Source organism: Leuciscus leuciscus, assembly GCF_965113295.1.
Source record: "Leuciscus leuciscus genome assembly, chromosome: 7".
NCBI lineage: Eukaryota > Metazoa > Chordata > Actinopteri > Cypriniformes > Leuciscidae > Leuciscus > Leuciscus leuciscus.
Genome location: NC_138731.1, coordinates 18,262,023 through 18,278,829, shown reverse-complemented (window position 1 = coordinate 18,278,829; position 16,807 = coordinate 18,262,023). Strand labels below are relative to the sequence as shown.

At 41.4% G+C, this 16,807-nt stretch overlaps 2 protein-coding genes across 2 annotated transcripts in view; one reads left to right on the top strand and one right to left on the bottom strand.

The window, feature by feature from the left end:
• The window catches only part of col4a1 (collagen, type IV, alpha 1), a 72,261-nt gene extending 67,019 nt beyond the window's left edge, over positions 1-5,242 (bottom strand). The window contains exon 1 of the mRNA XM_082175796.1: positions 5,023-5,242. Within this exon, the coding sequence (XP_082031922.1) occupies positions 5,023-5,091 (69 nt within the window). The 5' untranslated portion in view covers positions 5,092-5,242. The remainder of the gene's footprint in view (positions 1-5,022) is intronic.
• Positions 5,243-5,318: 76 nt separating this feature from the next.
• col4a2 (collagen, type IV, alpha 2) overlaps positions 5,319-16,807 on the top strand; it is a 133,264-nt gene continuing 121,775 nt past the window's right edge. The window contains exons 1-3 of the mRNA XM_082175795.1: positions 5,319-5,477; positions 5,926-6,037; positions 6,124-6,175. Coding sequence (XP_082031921.1) covers positions 5,997-6,037; positions 6,124-6,175 — 93 coding nt within the window. The 5' untranslated portion in view covers positions 5,319-5,477; positions 5,926-5,996. The remainder of the gene's footprint in view (positions 5,478-5,925; positions 6,038-6,123; positions 6,176-16,807) is intronic.

The following is a 16,807-nucleotide window of genomic DNA, read 5'->3' as shown; positions in this document are numbered from 1 at the left end:
TACTGCAGTCACAGTGCTGTCCATGATGGTGAGTGAAGGGAGTGCAGGGGGGTTTCTCCTGAAGTCCACGATCATCTCCACTGTTTTGAGCGTGTTCAGCTCCAGGTTGTTATAACTGCACCAAAGAGCCAGCTGCTCCACCTCCTGTCTGTACGCAGACTCGTCACCGTTCCGGATGAGTCCGATAACAGTAGTGTCGTCTGCAAACTTCAGGAGCTTGACAGAGGTGTCTTTAGAGGTGCAGTCATTTGTGTACAGGGAGAAGAGCAGTGGTGAGAGAACACATCCCTGTGGAGCACCGGTGCTGATGGTGCGGCTGTCGGACGTGATTTTGCCCATTCTGACTAGCTGTTGTCTGTCTGTCAGAAAGCTGGTGATCCATTGACAGACGGAGCTAGGGACAGAGAGCTGGGTCAGTTTGGTCTGGAGCAGTGATGGGACGATGGTGTTGAAGGCAGAACTAAAGTCCACGAACAGAATCCTTGCATAGGTCCCTGGTTTGTCCATATGTTGTAGGGTGTAATGCAGTCCCATATTGACCACATCATCCACAGACCGGTTTGCTCTGTAGGCAAACTGCAGGGGGTCCAGCAAGGGTCCAGTGATGTCCTTCAGATATGCTAACACCAGTCTTTCGAATGACTTCATGGCCACAGATGTTAAGGCAACAGGTCTGTAGTCATTGAGTCCTGTGATCTTTGGTTTCTTCGGGATTGGGATGATGGTGGAGCGTTTAAAGCAGAAAGGGACTTTGCACTGCTCCAGTGATCTGTTGAAGATCAGTGAGAAGATAGAGGCCAGCTGGTCAGCGCAGGTTTTCAGACAGGCTGGTGAAACACCGTCTGGGCCTGGTGCTTTCCTTCTCTTCTGTTTCCTGAAGATCTGACGCACATTATCCTCACTGATCTGAAGTGCAGGGAGGGAGGGGAGGGGGATGGCTGGAGGTGTTGATGGCTGTGTAGAGAGATGGTCAGGGCGGGTATGGGGTGTCTGATCGGGGGTCTCAAATCTACAGTAAAAGACATTCAGCTCGTTCGTTTTTTCTTCATCAGCTACGGAATCATGGTATTCATGCATATGCCTTTAGTTTGTTTTATTTTTGATAAAATAACGTATGACGTATGCCTCAACTCTGGCGATGCACTAGACGCTTTTTTGCCTCAACTTTGATGTCCGACCATTTCTTCTTTATTTCGGCCACGGTCGAGGTTGTGAGGCTGCAGCATTTACGCCGTCTGCAACCTTTTGCCACTCAAGTGCCTTTTTGGCATTAGTAATGCCCACACTGTGCCCTCCAAACAACATTTTACTCCTCTTTTCCACCTCGCCAACGATAACTTCTACTTCACATTGAGTGAAGTTACGTTTTTTTTTTTTTTCCTCTCTGTGTTTGCCATGATTTCGCAATCAATGAATATTAACTTGTGGGCGTTTCACGGACTATTTATGGGCATCTACGGGCGTGACATGAAGCCGCAAAAGCTGCGCTACATTTAGAATTGATTGTGATTTATTAAGGGAAAACTGCGTAGGATGTGCGTGCGCACGGTTTTATAAATCCGAATATTTCTGTGCGTACGCACGTCCTATGTTTCATCCATACGCCACTTCTGACGCAAATCCTACGCAAAGTTTTATAAATGAGGCCCCAGGCCATCTGACCAATCAGAGCAGACTGTGCTTTAAAGAGACAGTAACAAAAATTTCAGGCAGATGGTAAAAAGAGGTGCTGCAGCAATGCACACTATGACAACAAATAATGTTTTTTTTTTTTTTTTTTTTTTTTTAAATCAAGGTTATGTATTCTAGAAATAAAACTTGTAAATTAGCATAATAGGGGCCCTTTAATATTTACAATCTTTCTCTTCAGTGAAAATTTCCAAAAATATTGATGAATTATCCTGAGTAAAAATCCATCACACCTGAACATTAGAGGTAATTGATATAATTTTTAGGGAAATGCATTTACGTGCTCAAGTGTAAATGCAATTCATACCCAATCAGACAACTGTCTCACTATTCAAGACCAATGAAGTGACTAGGCTGATAAAATGAAGTGTAAATAGGTCTTCTAATTCATCTTTCAGGGTGTGTCGGGTACATACTGTTGTTTTGGCATGACTGAGTTCGCTCAGAGATTGCACTGCTATCAGTTAAGTTTACCGAATTCACTTTCATTTACTTTGGCCGTTTCTTCACTGCATTCAAGTGGAGAATCTGATCTGTAATGCCATCCTGATTAAGTGAGTTAACTCTAGGAAGTGAGCACTAATCTGATATGAACTGAATACACGTGAGACCACTTTGACCTTATGTGAATCACAATTGATAAACAAGCTTGGAAAAACATAATGTTCAACTGAAACTCATCCAGACCACCAGCCTTCCATTAATGTACAAATAGAAAAGGAAGAAGATTTTATGAATAAATAAACTGCCAATGTAGACTAATTATGCCACTGAAACAGACAGATACACATAGATAATATAAGCAAACATTTATTTGTTAGGGATATTCTTCACCCTTTGTATTTGTAAGAATAAGCCTAGGGAAACAATTCCAAACACACATCTTTAGTCATCATGAACGTAGTTTTTTTAAACAAATATTTAGACTCCCAAGAAGAAAAACAAAAATGTCTGGTGAACCACACATACCACTAATGCTGCAAGGATTTAGGGTGGATTTTGTAATACACAATAGTTATTTTCCACCCATTTCACCTAAACATTTATTTAAATTGATTGAGCACAGGATGCCTTCGCTATTACTAACTTTTCAGTTATATGTGATGATAACTGGATAAGTATGTATATTAGGGATTGCACTCACCAAATACATACTACTTTAACTCGAAAAAGTGACCAGAAAAAACAATATGTCATGATTTTTTTTACAGATGAGAACACTGCCTCCCAAACCAAGCCAACAACAACAAATGGTTACACCTTTTGGTGTTTGTCACACACAATACAAAGCAAAACATTATTGTTCTCAGGGCTATTGTTGTTGTAGTTGTTTAAACAGTGTTAACAAACCTGACTTTTATACCACTCACAAATGGCATCAATTACAATCCAAGGCTGAGGTGACGGAGAGAGGCAGCTGTGGGAGGCATATGATAGGTATTCCACCCAAAAAGTGCTGAGAGATTACAGATTCACACACTTTCAATGTAAATGCATGCCAGAGAACAAAAATACACAGTTCAGAACGGCTCACATAATTAGGTGATAATGTAGGCTATGACAGCCATTAACCCTGTCAGGATGATCAGGACCCCAACAAACAGTGGAGAGATATGGTTGATATTCACACTTATGATTAAAAAAAAAATTATCCAGAGTACAACGCATGTGTTGCTAGTGTCATGCTTTACAGTTTGAGATACAGAAGACACTGTACAGTAATCTAAAATATAATATTATGAAACCTGCACAGTTATGTAAGAAATATATTTCCAAGGAAAATGATCAATTATAAAGTTTATTAATTATAAAGTTTTAATATGGAAAAAAAAATCAATTGACCAATTGTAATTCAGTATTGCAGAGTTGTGGAATATATGGAAAATGTAGCTTATTCAATATAGCTATGTGACATACCAGTTTAAATCAAATTAATGCTTGTAGTAATGTGATAATCCATCAACCAGTTCCATTGGAATAGAGTTGTAAGGCATGGTCTGCTATGTTGGGGCATTGTATGGCTGTGTTTTGAAATCAACAGAGTTATTCTTCATACAGATATACTCCTACAAATATATCTGCAGTATCAAGGGGCAGTTTATTCATCCAGCAGATATGCCCTTATATGCATTCAGAAATATGACCAAATCACCAGATGTAACTGCTTTGTGAATTTATCTCATCATTGTCATGACACAATCAATCATCCTGCCTGGTCTTATCACCCAGACACCTGTCATTTCCCGAATCCTTGCCCTGAACGTGCTTCCCACTGGAGCCCCGCCCCCAGCCACACCCCCAATAAAAACACACCAGCTAGATCTCACAGATTACTGCATATAGATCCTTATGCAACTAACATGCTGGAGAAAGCATAAGTTGCATACTTTCTCTTGGGTAAACATTGTTGGAAGCTTGGAATTCATTTAAAAGTCATACTGATTTCTCAGATAAGTTGCAAAATGCCTTTAACAAATGGAAAACAAAGTCCAGAAGGTTAACAATAAGTTTACAAAAGTTTGTGTTAACTGTAGCAGTGTGCACACAAGCGTACAACACATTGAAAGAGAATCCAAGGTTGTCTGTGGTTTCCCACATAGGCAAAGAAAAAGGTAGACTCAGCATGGCTTTCAAATGAAGTCTCACATTTATTTTTTATTTATTCTTATTAACTTTTATAGAACAACGAAATAACTGTCAGAAACATATCAAATGCAGGAGTTGGTGTTGTACATTAATGTCTTATTGAATATGTATTCCATTCTATTGCACAATGCATATTGCTGAGTATTTTTGTTTTGTTTACTTTTTATATTATTGGAGCCCTATATTTTATTGTATTTTTCGTTTCCTGTCATTGGTTTGATTTGCTTTGGCATTATTTTGTGTTAAACAATCATGCCAATGAAGTACTTTGAAATTGAATTAAGGGGTATGGGGGACTATTGTTAAAACAATTGTCGTGCTATATGAATATACATTATGCATTTGATAATACTGGACTGACATAATTAGTTTTGTTACAGCATCAGAATGCATAGCTATAATCATTCTGCTTGTTTCTTCTAAGTAATATCGATTTGGTGTGCTATTTATGGACAATATTGTCGTTAAATACAGTTATATCCCATCCTTTAACTTTGTCAAATGGAAATTTTCGCATTTGAAAACTAAAGTGGAACTTGAGCCCAAGCAAGTCGCGCGCAAGTTACACGCACTTGCGCGCGACTCAAGCCTCACGAGCGTATACGGCACTCCTTATGGCCAAACCGACGACATTACTAATAAACAAACATTTAAGTTAGCATAAGTTTGTTTTCTAGTTGGACTTACCTTAGCTGTGCTCTTGTCTATGCTCAAAGAGACCGTGAGAAGAAAAACAGTGACACATGTTAGCCGCATCTTCACACCTATGAATAATGTCCAAAAGGACACGCTGACGACGGATTCGTCTCCGTTTCAAGCAATTCTTGCCTCTCTTCTTCCCGAGCCTGAACTATACGTTTGTCTGCATCTTTGCCCGAAACGTTATGTGGCTGTGGTTGAAAGTAATGTCTTGAAGAAGAGCCCACCACACCCCCTGTCAGGACCACGACCACCCATCAATACGCACCAACACAACCCTGTTTAGAACAACTATCATTCGCATATCAGCATTGTAAGGGGAAGTTTAAGTCTGGGAGAACAGCAATTCCCTTAAAACAGCTTTGGAAAGGTGGATTTTAGGTGAGATAACTAACTTTCCGAAAGCGCGAACGCATCAGGATTGAGCGCGTGCGAGATCTGAGGTAAACTTCTGCCGTTACTTCACATTCAATAATGCACAAAAATAGCTTACTCTTAAAAATATTCAGCTTAAATGTGTTTTGTTGTCATTAAAAGTGATCAAATAATAACAAAACCAAGTGTTTGAAGTTATTTTACACATTTTAATACAAAATGGTAGTTGTGTTTTTGGAACATGTTTTTGGTTTCTAGTTCGTCTAATATGCTTTATTGGTCGATTATATATGACCACCTTGAGCTATGTTTGTTGCTATTTCTTGATTGTAAGCTAATGACAGATTGGGCCAGCTAGAAAGCAGTTGCCATGTTCCAAAACACAACTACCGGCTAAAGCTGGATCTTTCAACAAGGAACATGAGATCTAAGATACCAGTACATTTAATGTGTGTTATATGCACACAATATGTTTAAAATAGTGAGAACTAACTTCAGTCCATCTGTAACGTTCAGATCATCGAGTATGCAGTAACAGGACACTGGCATTGAGCAGAAGGAGAGATTTAATCTGTTTTCAGGCTCGCATGGAGGGTGATAACCATCTACAGCATTGGCACACATTAAGGTAAAGTCTGTTGTTTTGTTTTGTGTTTTGGAAGCATCTGTTTTCCCTTTGCACATTTATTAATTCACGTTTTTCTCATATTGCAGGTGTTTTCTGTTGTGCCTTGCAGTCCTTGTCCTTACAATAGAGGTCAACGCAGTAAGTGTGCTTTTAATTTTACTATATTGAGTGGACAAGATTAAGTGCAGATTGTGGTGTAGGGTTTGTGCAACATGCTGAGCCCCTTAGATGAGTGGGAGTGTCCTTGTCTGGATTTCAATTTCCTCATGTGCAATTCGCAAATGTTAAACCGTTTACAGATCTTTGCAGTGTGCATGTTCCTTTAATTGAAAGCATGTTTTTTAAAAAACAACTTTTACCCATTATGCCCATTCCTTATAAGGCTGAAATGTGACCGTTTCACATCAGTCCCACATCAATTAGGTGTGGTTGTTAGTGGTAATATAACTAACTGGTATCCCATAGTGAGAGATTAGACACTGGCCTGAAGTTAATGAGGAAAATGTGTTTAGAGTCTGTGAGTGATTATGTTTTAATACTCACAAACTGACACTTGATGGTAAATCGCTCGTAAAAATTTGTACGAATTGGTCATGATGAGATAGTGTTGGTGTGATCATACTGTATAAAATACACATCTGCTTATTTACATTTTTGTCTCTTATTGCTGCTGTTAATTTGAAAAACTATTAAAGATGAACAATGCTGCCTTAGGGTGAACTGGACTTTCTAGAATATCCATAATGTTCCAGTGCAACTTTCTAAGAAAACAGGGTTGTCAACGCAAGGTCCTTAATGTTTATTTTTTAGCAGTTCAGTATTTATTTTCCGAATATTTGTCTAAATAAAAAGTTGTGATGAAACGTAAGTGAATAGATTTAAAGTTGTGACGAAACGGAAGTAGCAACAGATTTAAAGTTGCGATGAAAAGGAAGTGAATAGATTTAAAGTTGTGATGAAACGGAAGTAGCAACAGATTTAAAGTTGCGATGAAAAGGAAGTGAATAGATTTAAAGTTGTGATGAAACGGAAGTAGCAACAGATTTAAAGTTGTGATGAAAAGGAAGTAACAACAAATTTAAAGTTGCGATGAAATGGAAGTAGAAAGATTTAAAGCTCCGGTCCATAACTTTTTTGGGTTCAAAATGATCCAAAATAAATGTTTGAGCAAGTTCATAACCAGCCAGTGTTCAAAACTATCTGCTTGCCTTAGCTCGATTCAAAACGCTAAGCTTGTAATAATGTTTTTAATTCCAGTGGTACTGGTGGATTTCCGCGGGAAATTCGAGCATGTCTTTGCGTCATTACGTCACATCTGTACACATAAAGAAGGTGTCTCAGCTAGTAGGCTATATTGCCTGTGAGGATGTTGGAGGTGGAGATTTATAGCCTTTTCTCACAGCACTTGATATAATTAAACTTATTAATTTGATGGCGGATCCAGAAAGGTTCAAACGACAATCACCAGTGACAAGATTCACCCGTTGTAAAATGCAAAAGACTTCGTTCAGACTTCGGACTGGCTACTGAATAAAAGAAACTGCAACCGGGCCCATGCGAAAACAAGGATAAATATCGGAAGGGCATTAAATGTAGTCACGCAATGCTAATGTTGTTAACATTAACAATTTGAGAACAAAGTATAATTTGCGCGGTTTTACGTGATATGATAAGTGATCGTTAGATTTGATCAGCGTGATTTACTGCAATGCTTTTTCCCCCTTAGTTGGTCAGAACAAAAGTGGATGTTACTTACTTGTTCAGATGACATTTTCCGGTGAAAACTCTTATGTTGGTCATACTTCCAAAAAGTATAATCTGTCATTCTGAATGACAGTATCCACACCGGCGCGGTGACGGAGAGACACACATTCTCCTCAAAACATTGTGTTCATCCGAGCTGTGCTGTGTCGAGGCACAACTCACATAAAGTTGATAATTCCGCGAATGACTGCAATTGCAGATTTCAAACAGAGATGGCGACAAAGAGGAAAAGCTACGGACTGCAGCTTTAAAGTTGCGATGAAACGGAAGTAGAAACAGATTAAAAGTTGCGATGAAACGGGAGTAGCAACAGATTTAAAAAGTTGCGATGACAAAGAAGTAGTAACAGATTTAAAGTTGCGATGAAAAGGAAGTAGCAACAGATTTAAAGTTGCGATGAAAAGGAAGTAGTAACAGATTTAAAGTTGCGATGAAAAGGAAGTAGCAACAGATTTAAAGTTGCGATGAAAAGGAAGTAGTAACATATTTAAAGTTGCGATGAAAAGGAAGTAGCAACAGATTTAAAGTTGCGATGAAAAGGAAGTAGTAACAGATTTAAAGTTGCGATGAAAAGGAAGTAGCAACAGATTTAAAGTTGTGATGAAATGGAAGTTGCGACAGATCTTTTCTTCTGTATTTGTGTCATACATCCAATAGTGATGGATTATTGAAAAAGAAAAAAGAAAATAGGGCAGGATTTGGTTCCATGCATCGGTTGTTGCTTGGATATTAAAATGAATGGATGGACAGATTAATTGTTCACAGCAAGATCTATAACAAGTATTTAGAAAATAAATAGAGCAAATGTTTATTTCATGCAGAATTGAACTTTGTGTCGTTATTGCAATGAAGGGATATTCTGCATGAAATTATCATTTAAATTAAGTGGCTACTTAGATGAGTGGTGTATTATTTTACTGTCATCATGCCTAGGTTATTCAGTAAGTTATCATTATAATTATTGTTATGTTTTGCACAGATTAATAACCACCATTGGACAGAATAGTAGAAGCTTTACCATTGGACAACAGTCTCTGCATGTGTTATGATGAGTGTGTGAACTCCTCTTACAGTTTGAGGATGGTTTCAACATGAAGACATATTTATTTTCCTGATCCTCATGCTGATATGTGTTTCTGGCCACGCACATCACCAGCAGCAAACACAGCAAGTTCAAAAGAGCTGATCGTTTGCCAGACGCCTGTAAAAGCTCCTTCAGCTATAACCTCATTCTTTTAGCTCAAAATCTAGCTGTGGAATGCACCTTGGCACCTTGTTTTTTGAAGAAGACATTGCATACTGTGTAAGGCGGTTTTATAATAGCATCTCAAATCTACACTGACGTGGCTGGAACATGTCAATTACTACTTTTCAGTTACATGTTATATTGAAAAGTCAAGTTTACAGTCGTTCAGTCATTCTCATGTTCTACTTTAGTTTGCTCTCAGTAGATTCAATTTGGTCCATTCCAAGGTTGTGTGCTGATACAAATGTTCATTTTGAACAGTAGCCTAAGTGCTGATATGGCAATTTGCCCCTAAAGAGATCTTTATGTGCAGTCAGTGGAAGGTTTTCTTTCAGAAAAAAAATCTATTTTCACTCTTTTCACAAGTTTTACATGGTAAATGCAATTATATATGAGATGTTAAAACTTGTGCTCAACTATGGGAATATAGAAAGCAGGAACAAAACCTTAGGAAGAAAGTATAAAAACTTTCTTGTAGCTCAGTGGTAAGAGCATTGCGTTAACAACGCAAGGTTCTGGGTTCGATCCCAGGGGATTGCACATGCCTATGTATAAGTGTTTATAAACATGTATAACGTTTTGCATTATTCAAAGGCCCTTTTGGTTTATGAGAGGTCAGTCAGTTTTGCACAGGATCCTGTGGTGTGTTTCTGCCAAGAACTCCCTCTCTACAAAAAGGAATCAATATCAAGTATTTTTGTTTTTTTCTTCTTCAGTTAAACTGATTTCCCTGAATAGAAGAAGAATAAACCTCCTTGTCTAAAGCTTTATCAGATTTTGTGCCTCCCTGATCAAAAACTTGTGACAGCAGTAGGCTGAGGCTCTCCATTATACTGGGACAAGGAGTGTAGTGATTTCAGGTTTCAGGCCAAGCTAATTTTAGACAGGCAATGATCCGGCCTACAGGGCATGGTCAATGTAGGTGGCTCACTTAGACAGTAAAGACTATTTGGTGCATGATGAAGAACATAAGAGATTAGAGAACCTAAATATAACATGGTCATACCCATATACATTGAGTCTCTGATTTTGAGCCTTTTTGCAATCCAAGACCAAATGCAAATTTTTTATCCAAAAGTTACCTTTTTTTGAGAGAGAGAGCTGGATTAACTAAATGTGTAAAGGAGGCCAGCTGGTAAATACTGTAGGTGCAGGTACAAATGGAACTGGTTGAACATTAATATATGATTGATATACCAATGCTCAGTAGGGCTGGGACGGTTACCGCATTACCGCAATACCGCGGTCACGTGACGCTTATCGCGGGTCTGAGCTCGTCACCGTCATCACCGCCATCACTGCAAAAAAAATAAAAAAATAAACACTGGCCTTCACATGTGTTCACGTTGTGTCTAATGACATGGATTCATTGATTCTAATGACATGGATTGTGTATAATAACATTGTGGCACATGGATTCAAGGTTTTCTAAAAAAACGTATCATCAAAAGATGGAGCAAATCCGACCTTTCGCAAGTTGGGGAGCGCAAAGTTCCATGACACATAACATTCCATTCGTAGGCTATTGACTATAACCCCTTATTTACACTCTGTGGCGCGTTACGGCTGCGACGCAGCTACCGGAGCTGATCGCGCCCACTCTAGTCAATGCTTGTGTTTAGGCTACACCAGCCACGACGCAGCGCGTTTCAGAAGCGTCTCTCCGCGCCGCTTCGCTAAAGATAGGCACCTAGTCTATTTTCGACGGACGCCGCGTCCAAGCCAAAAAAAATAAATAATCATTTTCAAAATAATGTGCAGACTCCCAATTATATTGCAAATGTTTTATAGCCTATAATTTGAAGCCCCAAAAGCAGGACCTCAGCTTTTAATTGCACGTGCTTATTTAACACAATTCTCTCACGTGAAGACCACGTTTGTCAACCCTCGCGGAGTCGCGGCGAGTGTACAGCACCAGAGAGTAATCTTGACGGCACTTGCAAGAAAATGGATAAGTAGGCTACATAATCAAATTCACAAATATTTTCACAAAGGTTTAAAGCGGTTTACCGCTATACCACGGTAATTTCTTGCTTTTCAACCGCGGTAAGAAAAAATCCATACCGTCCCAGCCCTAATGCTCAGGCCTGTCTTTTGAAAGGTAGTTTAAACTATGTTACTGCATTTAATACACTTAACCCTCTGAGGTCGGAAAACGCGCCCCCGCGTTTTGCTGGATTTTCTTCACATTGTAGTACAATACACTTAAATTACTCCGTCATTTATGGTTATACAGAAAAAAGAAATATAAAAAAAGAATCTGTGATATTTCTACTTTTGTATGTGTCCACTTACAATCAAATCAAAACATTGTACTTTTGTAAAATAAAGAAAATAAACAGGGTGTGCGTTCTGCCTCTCCGTCGCGGTGAACTTTTTTTTCTTGAGCACGTCTATAAACTGAAACAAAACTCAGCGAATCCTTCTCACACATTTATGAGCCATATACCTTTATACACATTTAAGTGTGTACTTTTAAATGATCGGATTCAAACTGAAAACAAATATTCTCTGTTTAAGTAATTTGTATAAAACCAACAGGATGTCCAGTATCTCAAACGCTTGCTAATTACTTTTAATTCGGCGACGCCCACTCGCGCAAAAGAGATTCACATGCAAATCTCCACATGGAACGCGAACGCCCTCGTTACCTCAAACACAAAACACCAAAACACTTCACAAGTCTCTGCTTTTCGTCGAGTTTGGAAGACGCGCTGTGAGCTTACATTGGATTTACATCAGAAGAAGAAGAACGCGATTTGAAGACAAGAAAGATGTAAGGTAAGAAATTCTTACTTATTAGTTTATGGTATTGTTGCATAAACTTCACATTGCAGTTGAACTGTTGCTAGATATATGGTGAATATTATACTATTTAGACCCGTGTTTACTGTTAAATACTGTTTGTGGATATCTGCTCAAACATAGATATGTATAACCATAATGTTTAATATTTTGGAGCGCGATGGCGTTTGAATGTATCATATTTTGGAGCGCGCTGTGGGTTTGAATGTATCATATTTTGGAGCGCGATTGCGTTTGAAAGGAAAAATGCACCAAACATTAGGCTTTATGTTTTTACTATTATCTCATTTCATATCATCATAACGAATGGAAACATTTGAAGTAACATAAGATAATCAATATATTTTTCTCTAGCATTGTTACTGACATCTTTTGGAAGATTTATAGGCTGCTTTGTATAATAAAATTATTTTATGCAGTACTGCACATAGCTTATGCCTACAAGGCACAACAAATATGGTGTTCTTTATATTATATATTGTTGGAAACATTTGTGTGTGTGTGTGTGTGTGTATTCTGTGAATTTTAAAAAGCAATTTTAACCAGAAAAATCTAAAATGTATTCCCAAAATCATGCAGGCCTAGTTTCTCTTGATACCAGTATGTTCACTTTTTTCTTTTCTTTCAGGGACCAGATGCAACTGAGTCCTGCTGACTTCAACATTCACATGAGTCTCTGTACATGAACATGGTAAAGTGAAAATCAAACACCTTGGAAATGGTATGTACAATGTTTTTAGGAATGGCACAAAGGTCTCTGTCTTTGGATCATTGTTTTCAATGTGCTCTTTTGTCATTTGTTGTGTATTTTTGGATTATGTTGTGTTGTAAATAAATCCAAACAATCTAAAAGCCATTCTTTTTTAAATCTCCTCATTCTTTGTGCAAGGTTGCTCTGAATGACAGGGCCTGATCGCTCCTAATAGGGCAGTTAGGGGAGTGTCTTTGTCTTTCTCAGGTGTTAAAAGCTTACATATTCATGAGATGATCACGCCTCTTCGAATATGGCTTTGTCACACAAAACACGTCTTAGAAATTTTAAATCAATAGATTGTCTTATCTGAATGAGCAGTCAGGGTGATTTTCACATAGTTTTGGAGCAAATATTCTAGGCTACGTCATACAATTTTCAAAAGTCTTGTGAAGAAATAATCAGTATGGGTTTCATGGCCTTATTTCAGTGACAATTTTTTTTTGTATTTTCACAAACCACGCATAAATGTCATTATCTCAAAACTACAAACTTTTACATACATGCTGCTGATATATTATTGTAGCAGAGTTTGTGCTGAATACAGTGTAATTAGACTTTAGCCATGAAAATGTCACTAGTAACAGAAAAAAACACAAATGTCAGAGCATGTCAGAACACCTCCATGGCCCAGAAAACGTACTCGGTTACTAACGTAACCTCGGTTCTCTCTAGAAGAGGGAACGAGTACTTGCGTAAGATATCTTACGCTAGGGGAAAACCTCTTTTCCTCGAGATATTGAAGCCAAAAATTATCCTTAATTTTGCAATAATGTAAAACGCATTGCAGCAGCATGCAGACATGGGCGAGACAGCTCGCGCGCCCATTGGCTGCTCTGCGGCAACTGCACCAGCCTATCGATAGAGGCTCCTCATGACGTCAGAACCAATGAGGGCGCTTCGCGCCCATTACGTCTTGTCCCGCCGAAATCGGGTGGGGCCAGGGCTATAAATACGGCCCAGAGAGGCTGGTTTGGTCAGTTTTTCATCGCTGAAGCGAATCAGAACATGACGCATGCACGGCAAGATACGCAAGTACTCGTTCCCTCTTCTAGAGAGAACCGAGGTTACGTTAGTAACCGAGTACGTTCTCTTACGAGAGGTCTCTCGTACTTGCGTAAGATATCTTACGCTAGGGGAACACAATGTAAAACACCGTGCGTGCTTGAGACATAACACTAAAGTCCCAAGGGCAGGTGCCCGGGGCTCATACAGTGCCTAATCACAAGGGACTCACAGAGAATCCGGGAAGAGGGGCTAGAATAGCATCATTCCTGTAATATTGAGCTCTGATAAGAGCATGTTATATCAAGTGTTCCACACAGCCAGGGCGAACTCAGCCTGGACTGGTAAATATGGGGGACTTACGTACTGCCCACAGAAGTATATAGGCGATCAGTGATCGACACTCTAGCAGTTTCAGCATCCCGAGCCGATAGCATCGGGCGGGCAATACTGAAAAATTTAACCGAGAGCAACCTAGCTTGCAAAGCGGGAACCTCGAGGTTATAAAACCTTATAAATGTAGACGGGGAGGCCCAGCCTGCCGCCATACAGATATCTTGCAAGGCAATCCCACTGGACCAAGCCCACGACGAGGCCATGCCTCTTGTGGAGTGCGCTTTGACACCTATCGGGCATTGCAGGCCCTTGGATGTGTAAGCTAGCGCTATAGCATCAACTATCCATCTGGATAGACTCTGTTTTGACGCAGCTAGTCCCTTAGAACGTCAGCTGAACAAAACAGAGAGCTGCTCCGTCTGTCTGAAAACAGATGAGCGAGACACATAGGCTCTTAACGCCCTGACCGGGCAAAGGCAGCCTGCGTCCCCTTCCCCCTCAGATACCGGCAGGGCCGACAGGGAGATAACCTGTGCCCTAAACGGTGTGTTGAGGGATTTAGGAACATATCCGTGCTTTGGTTTGAGTATGACTCTCGAGTCATTCGGCCCAAACTCCATACACGTCGTGCTCACTGAGAGCGCTTGCAAATCCCCTATGCGCTTCACTGAAGCGAGAGCCAGAAGAAACACTGTTTTGAAAGACAAGGGTTTCAGGTCTATTGACTGTATTGGCTCGAATGTGGCACCTTTCATGGCTTCCAGAACCGTGGAAAGGTCCCAAACGGGAACTGAGGGTGGTCTGGGAGGGTTCAGCCTCTTAGCTCCTCTAAGGAAGCGAATGACCAGATCGTTCCTTCCTAATGACTGGCCAAGCGGTGGTTCAGCGAACGCTGCTATGGCCGCCACATAAACTTTGAGCGTGGATGGGGTTCTGCCCTTATCCAGAAGCTCTTGTAAAAAGGAGAGAACCTCCGGCACCCCACAGCGTGAGGGTGAAGTGCCACTCGCTGTACACCAGCTAGTGAACACAGACCATTTTGAGGAATAGAGCCGCCTCGTAGATGGAGCTCTAGCCTGCGTGATCGTGTTTAACACTCCCGCTGGGAGGTTAACGGGTACCCGTTGATGGCCCACACATGTAGGGACCAAAGCTCCGGGCGAGGATGCCAGATCGAGCCGTTCGCCTGCGAGAGGAGATCCCTCCTCACCGGTATCGGCCACGGGGCGGTACTCGTCAGCTGCATCAGGACTGGAAACCAGACTTGGTTTGTCCAAAATGGGGCGACGAGTAGCACTGGGCATCCGCTCTCCCTGATTCGCTCTAACACCTGGGGTAGGAGCGTGACAGGGGGAAACGCATAGAGCGGGCAGCGGGGCCAGCGTGAGCCAGCGCATCCCTGCTCTTGGAGAAGAATTCCTGACAATGAGCGTTCTCGAGACGCAAATAGGTCTATTTCCGCTCTGCCAAATGTCCTCCATAGCATTTTGACTGTCTGTGGATGTAAAGACCATTCTCCTGTCGGCAGATTGTTTCTGGACAGTCTGTCTGGTCCCACATTCAGATGGCCGGGCACATGCGCTGCCCTGAGCGAGCGCAGGTTGTGCTGAGCCCAGACCAGGAGGCGTTCCGTCAGCCTGTGAAGGATTCTGGATCTGATACCTCCTTGGTGATTTATATAAGCCACCACTGACATGTTGTCCGAACGGACCAAGACGTGGTGTCTTTTTATCTGGGGACAAAAGCGCCTCAGCGCGTTGTCGACTGCCATCATTTCCAGTCAGTTTATATGCAGAAGCTTTTCCCGTTCCGACCACTGGCCGAATAACGGTCTGCCCTCGAGCAGCGCTCCCCATCCCGAGGTTGAGGCGTCCGTAGACACCACCTTCACACTCGAGGAAGTCCCCAGGCTTACACCTGACCGGTACCAGTCGGTCACTGTCCAAGGTTTCAGAGCTGCGACGCATTTCTGATCGACCTTGAGGCGCGCGAGACCGGAGGTCCAAGCTCTGCGCGGCGCGCGCTTTCAACCAATACTGCAGCGGGCGCATGCGAAGCAGACCCAGCTGAAGCACTGAGGATGCTGAAGCCATGAGACCCAGCATCCTTTGAAACTTTTTGAGCGGGACTAAAGTGCCGTGGCGAAAAATCTCTGTCATGCGCTGAATACTTAGTCTGCGCTGCGGCGACAGCTGTGCTGTCATAGACAGCGAGTCCAGATCTGTGCCCAGAAAATATATTTTCTGACTGGGAGACAGTGAACTCTTTGCCCAATTGACTGTGAGACCTAAATTCTCGAGGTGATTGAGTAATATGGTCCTGTGTTCTATGAGCGCCGACTGTGATCGAGCTAGAACCAGCCAATCGTCCAAATAATTCAGCACTCGTATGCCTCGGAGCCTGAGGGGTGCGAGCGCTGCATCCATGCACATCGTGAATACGCGAGGTGCCAGGGATAGGCCGAATGGCAGGACTGTGAACTGATATGCCTGGCCCTCGAAGGCGAATCTCAAAAATCGCCTGTGACGTGACGCTATTTGTATTTGAAAATAAGCGTCTTTCAGATCTATCGACATGAACCAGTCACCTTGGCAAATTTGCGAGAGGATTTTCTTGGTCGTGAGCATTCTGAACCGTCGTTTCAGAAGTGCTTTGTTTAGTCGTCTTAGATCGGGCGTCGACCGAACTGTAGCGAATAGCCTCTTTCTATAATGTCTAGCACCCACTTCGAAACCCCGGGTAGCCTTGCCCATGCGTTTGCACGAATGGCTAGGGGTTGAATGCGAAGCGCGCTCTGGTCGCTCAGCGACAGAGGGGCTTCAGTGTGCTGCAACATAAGCGTCGCGCTTATGACATTTGAGGC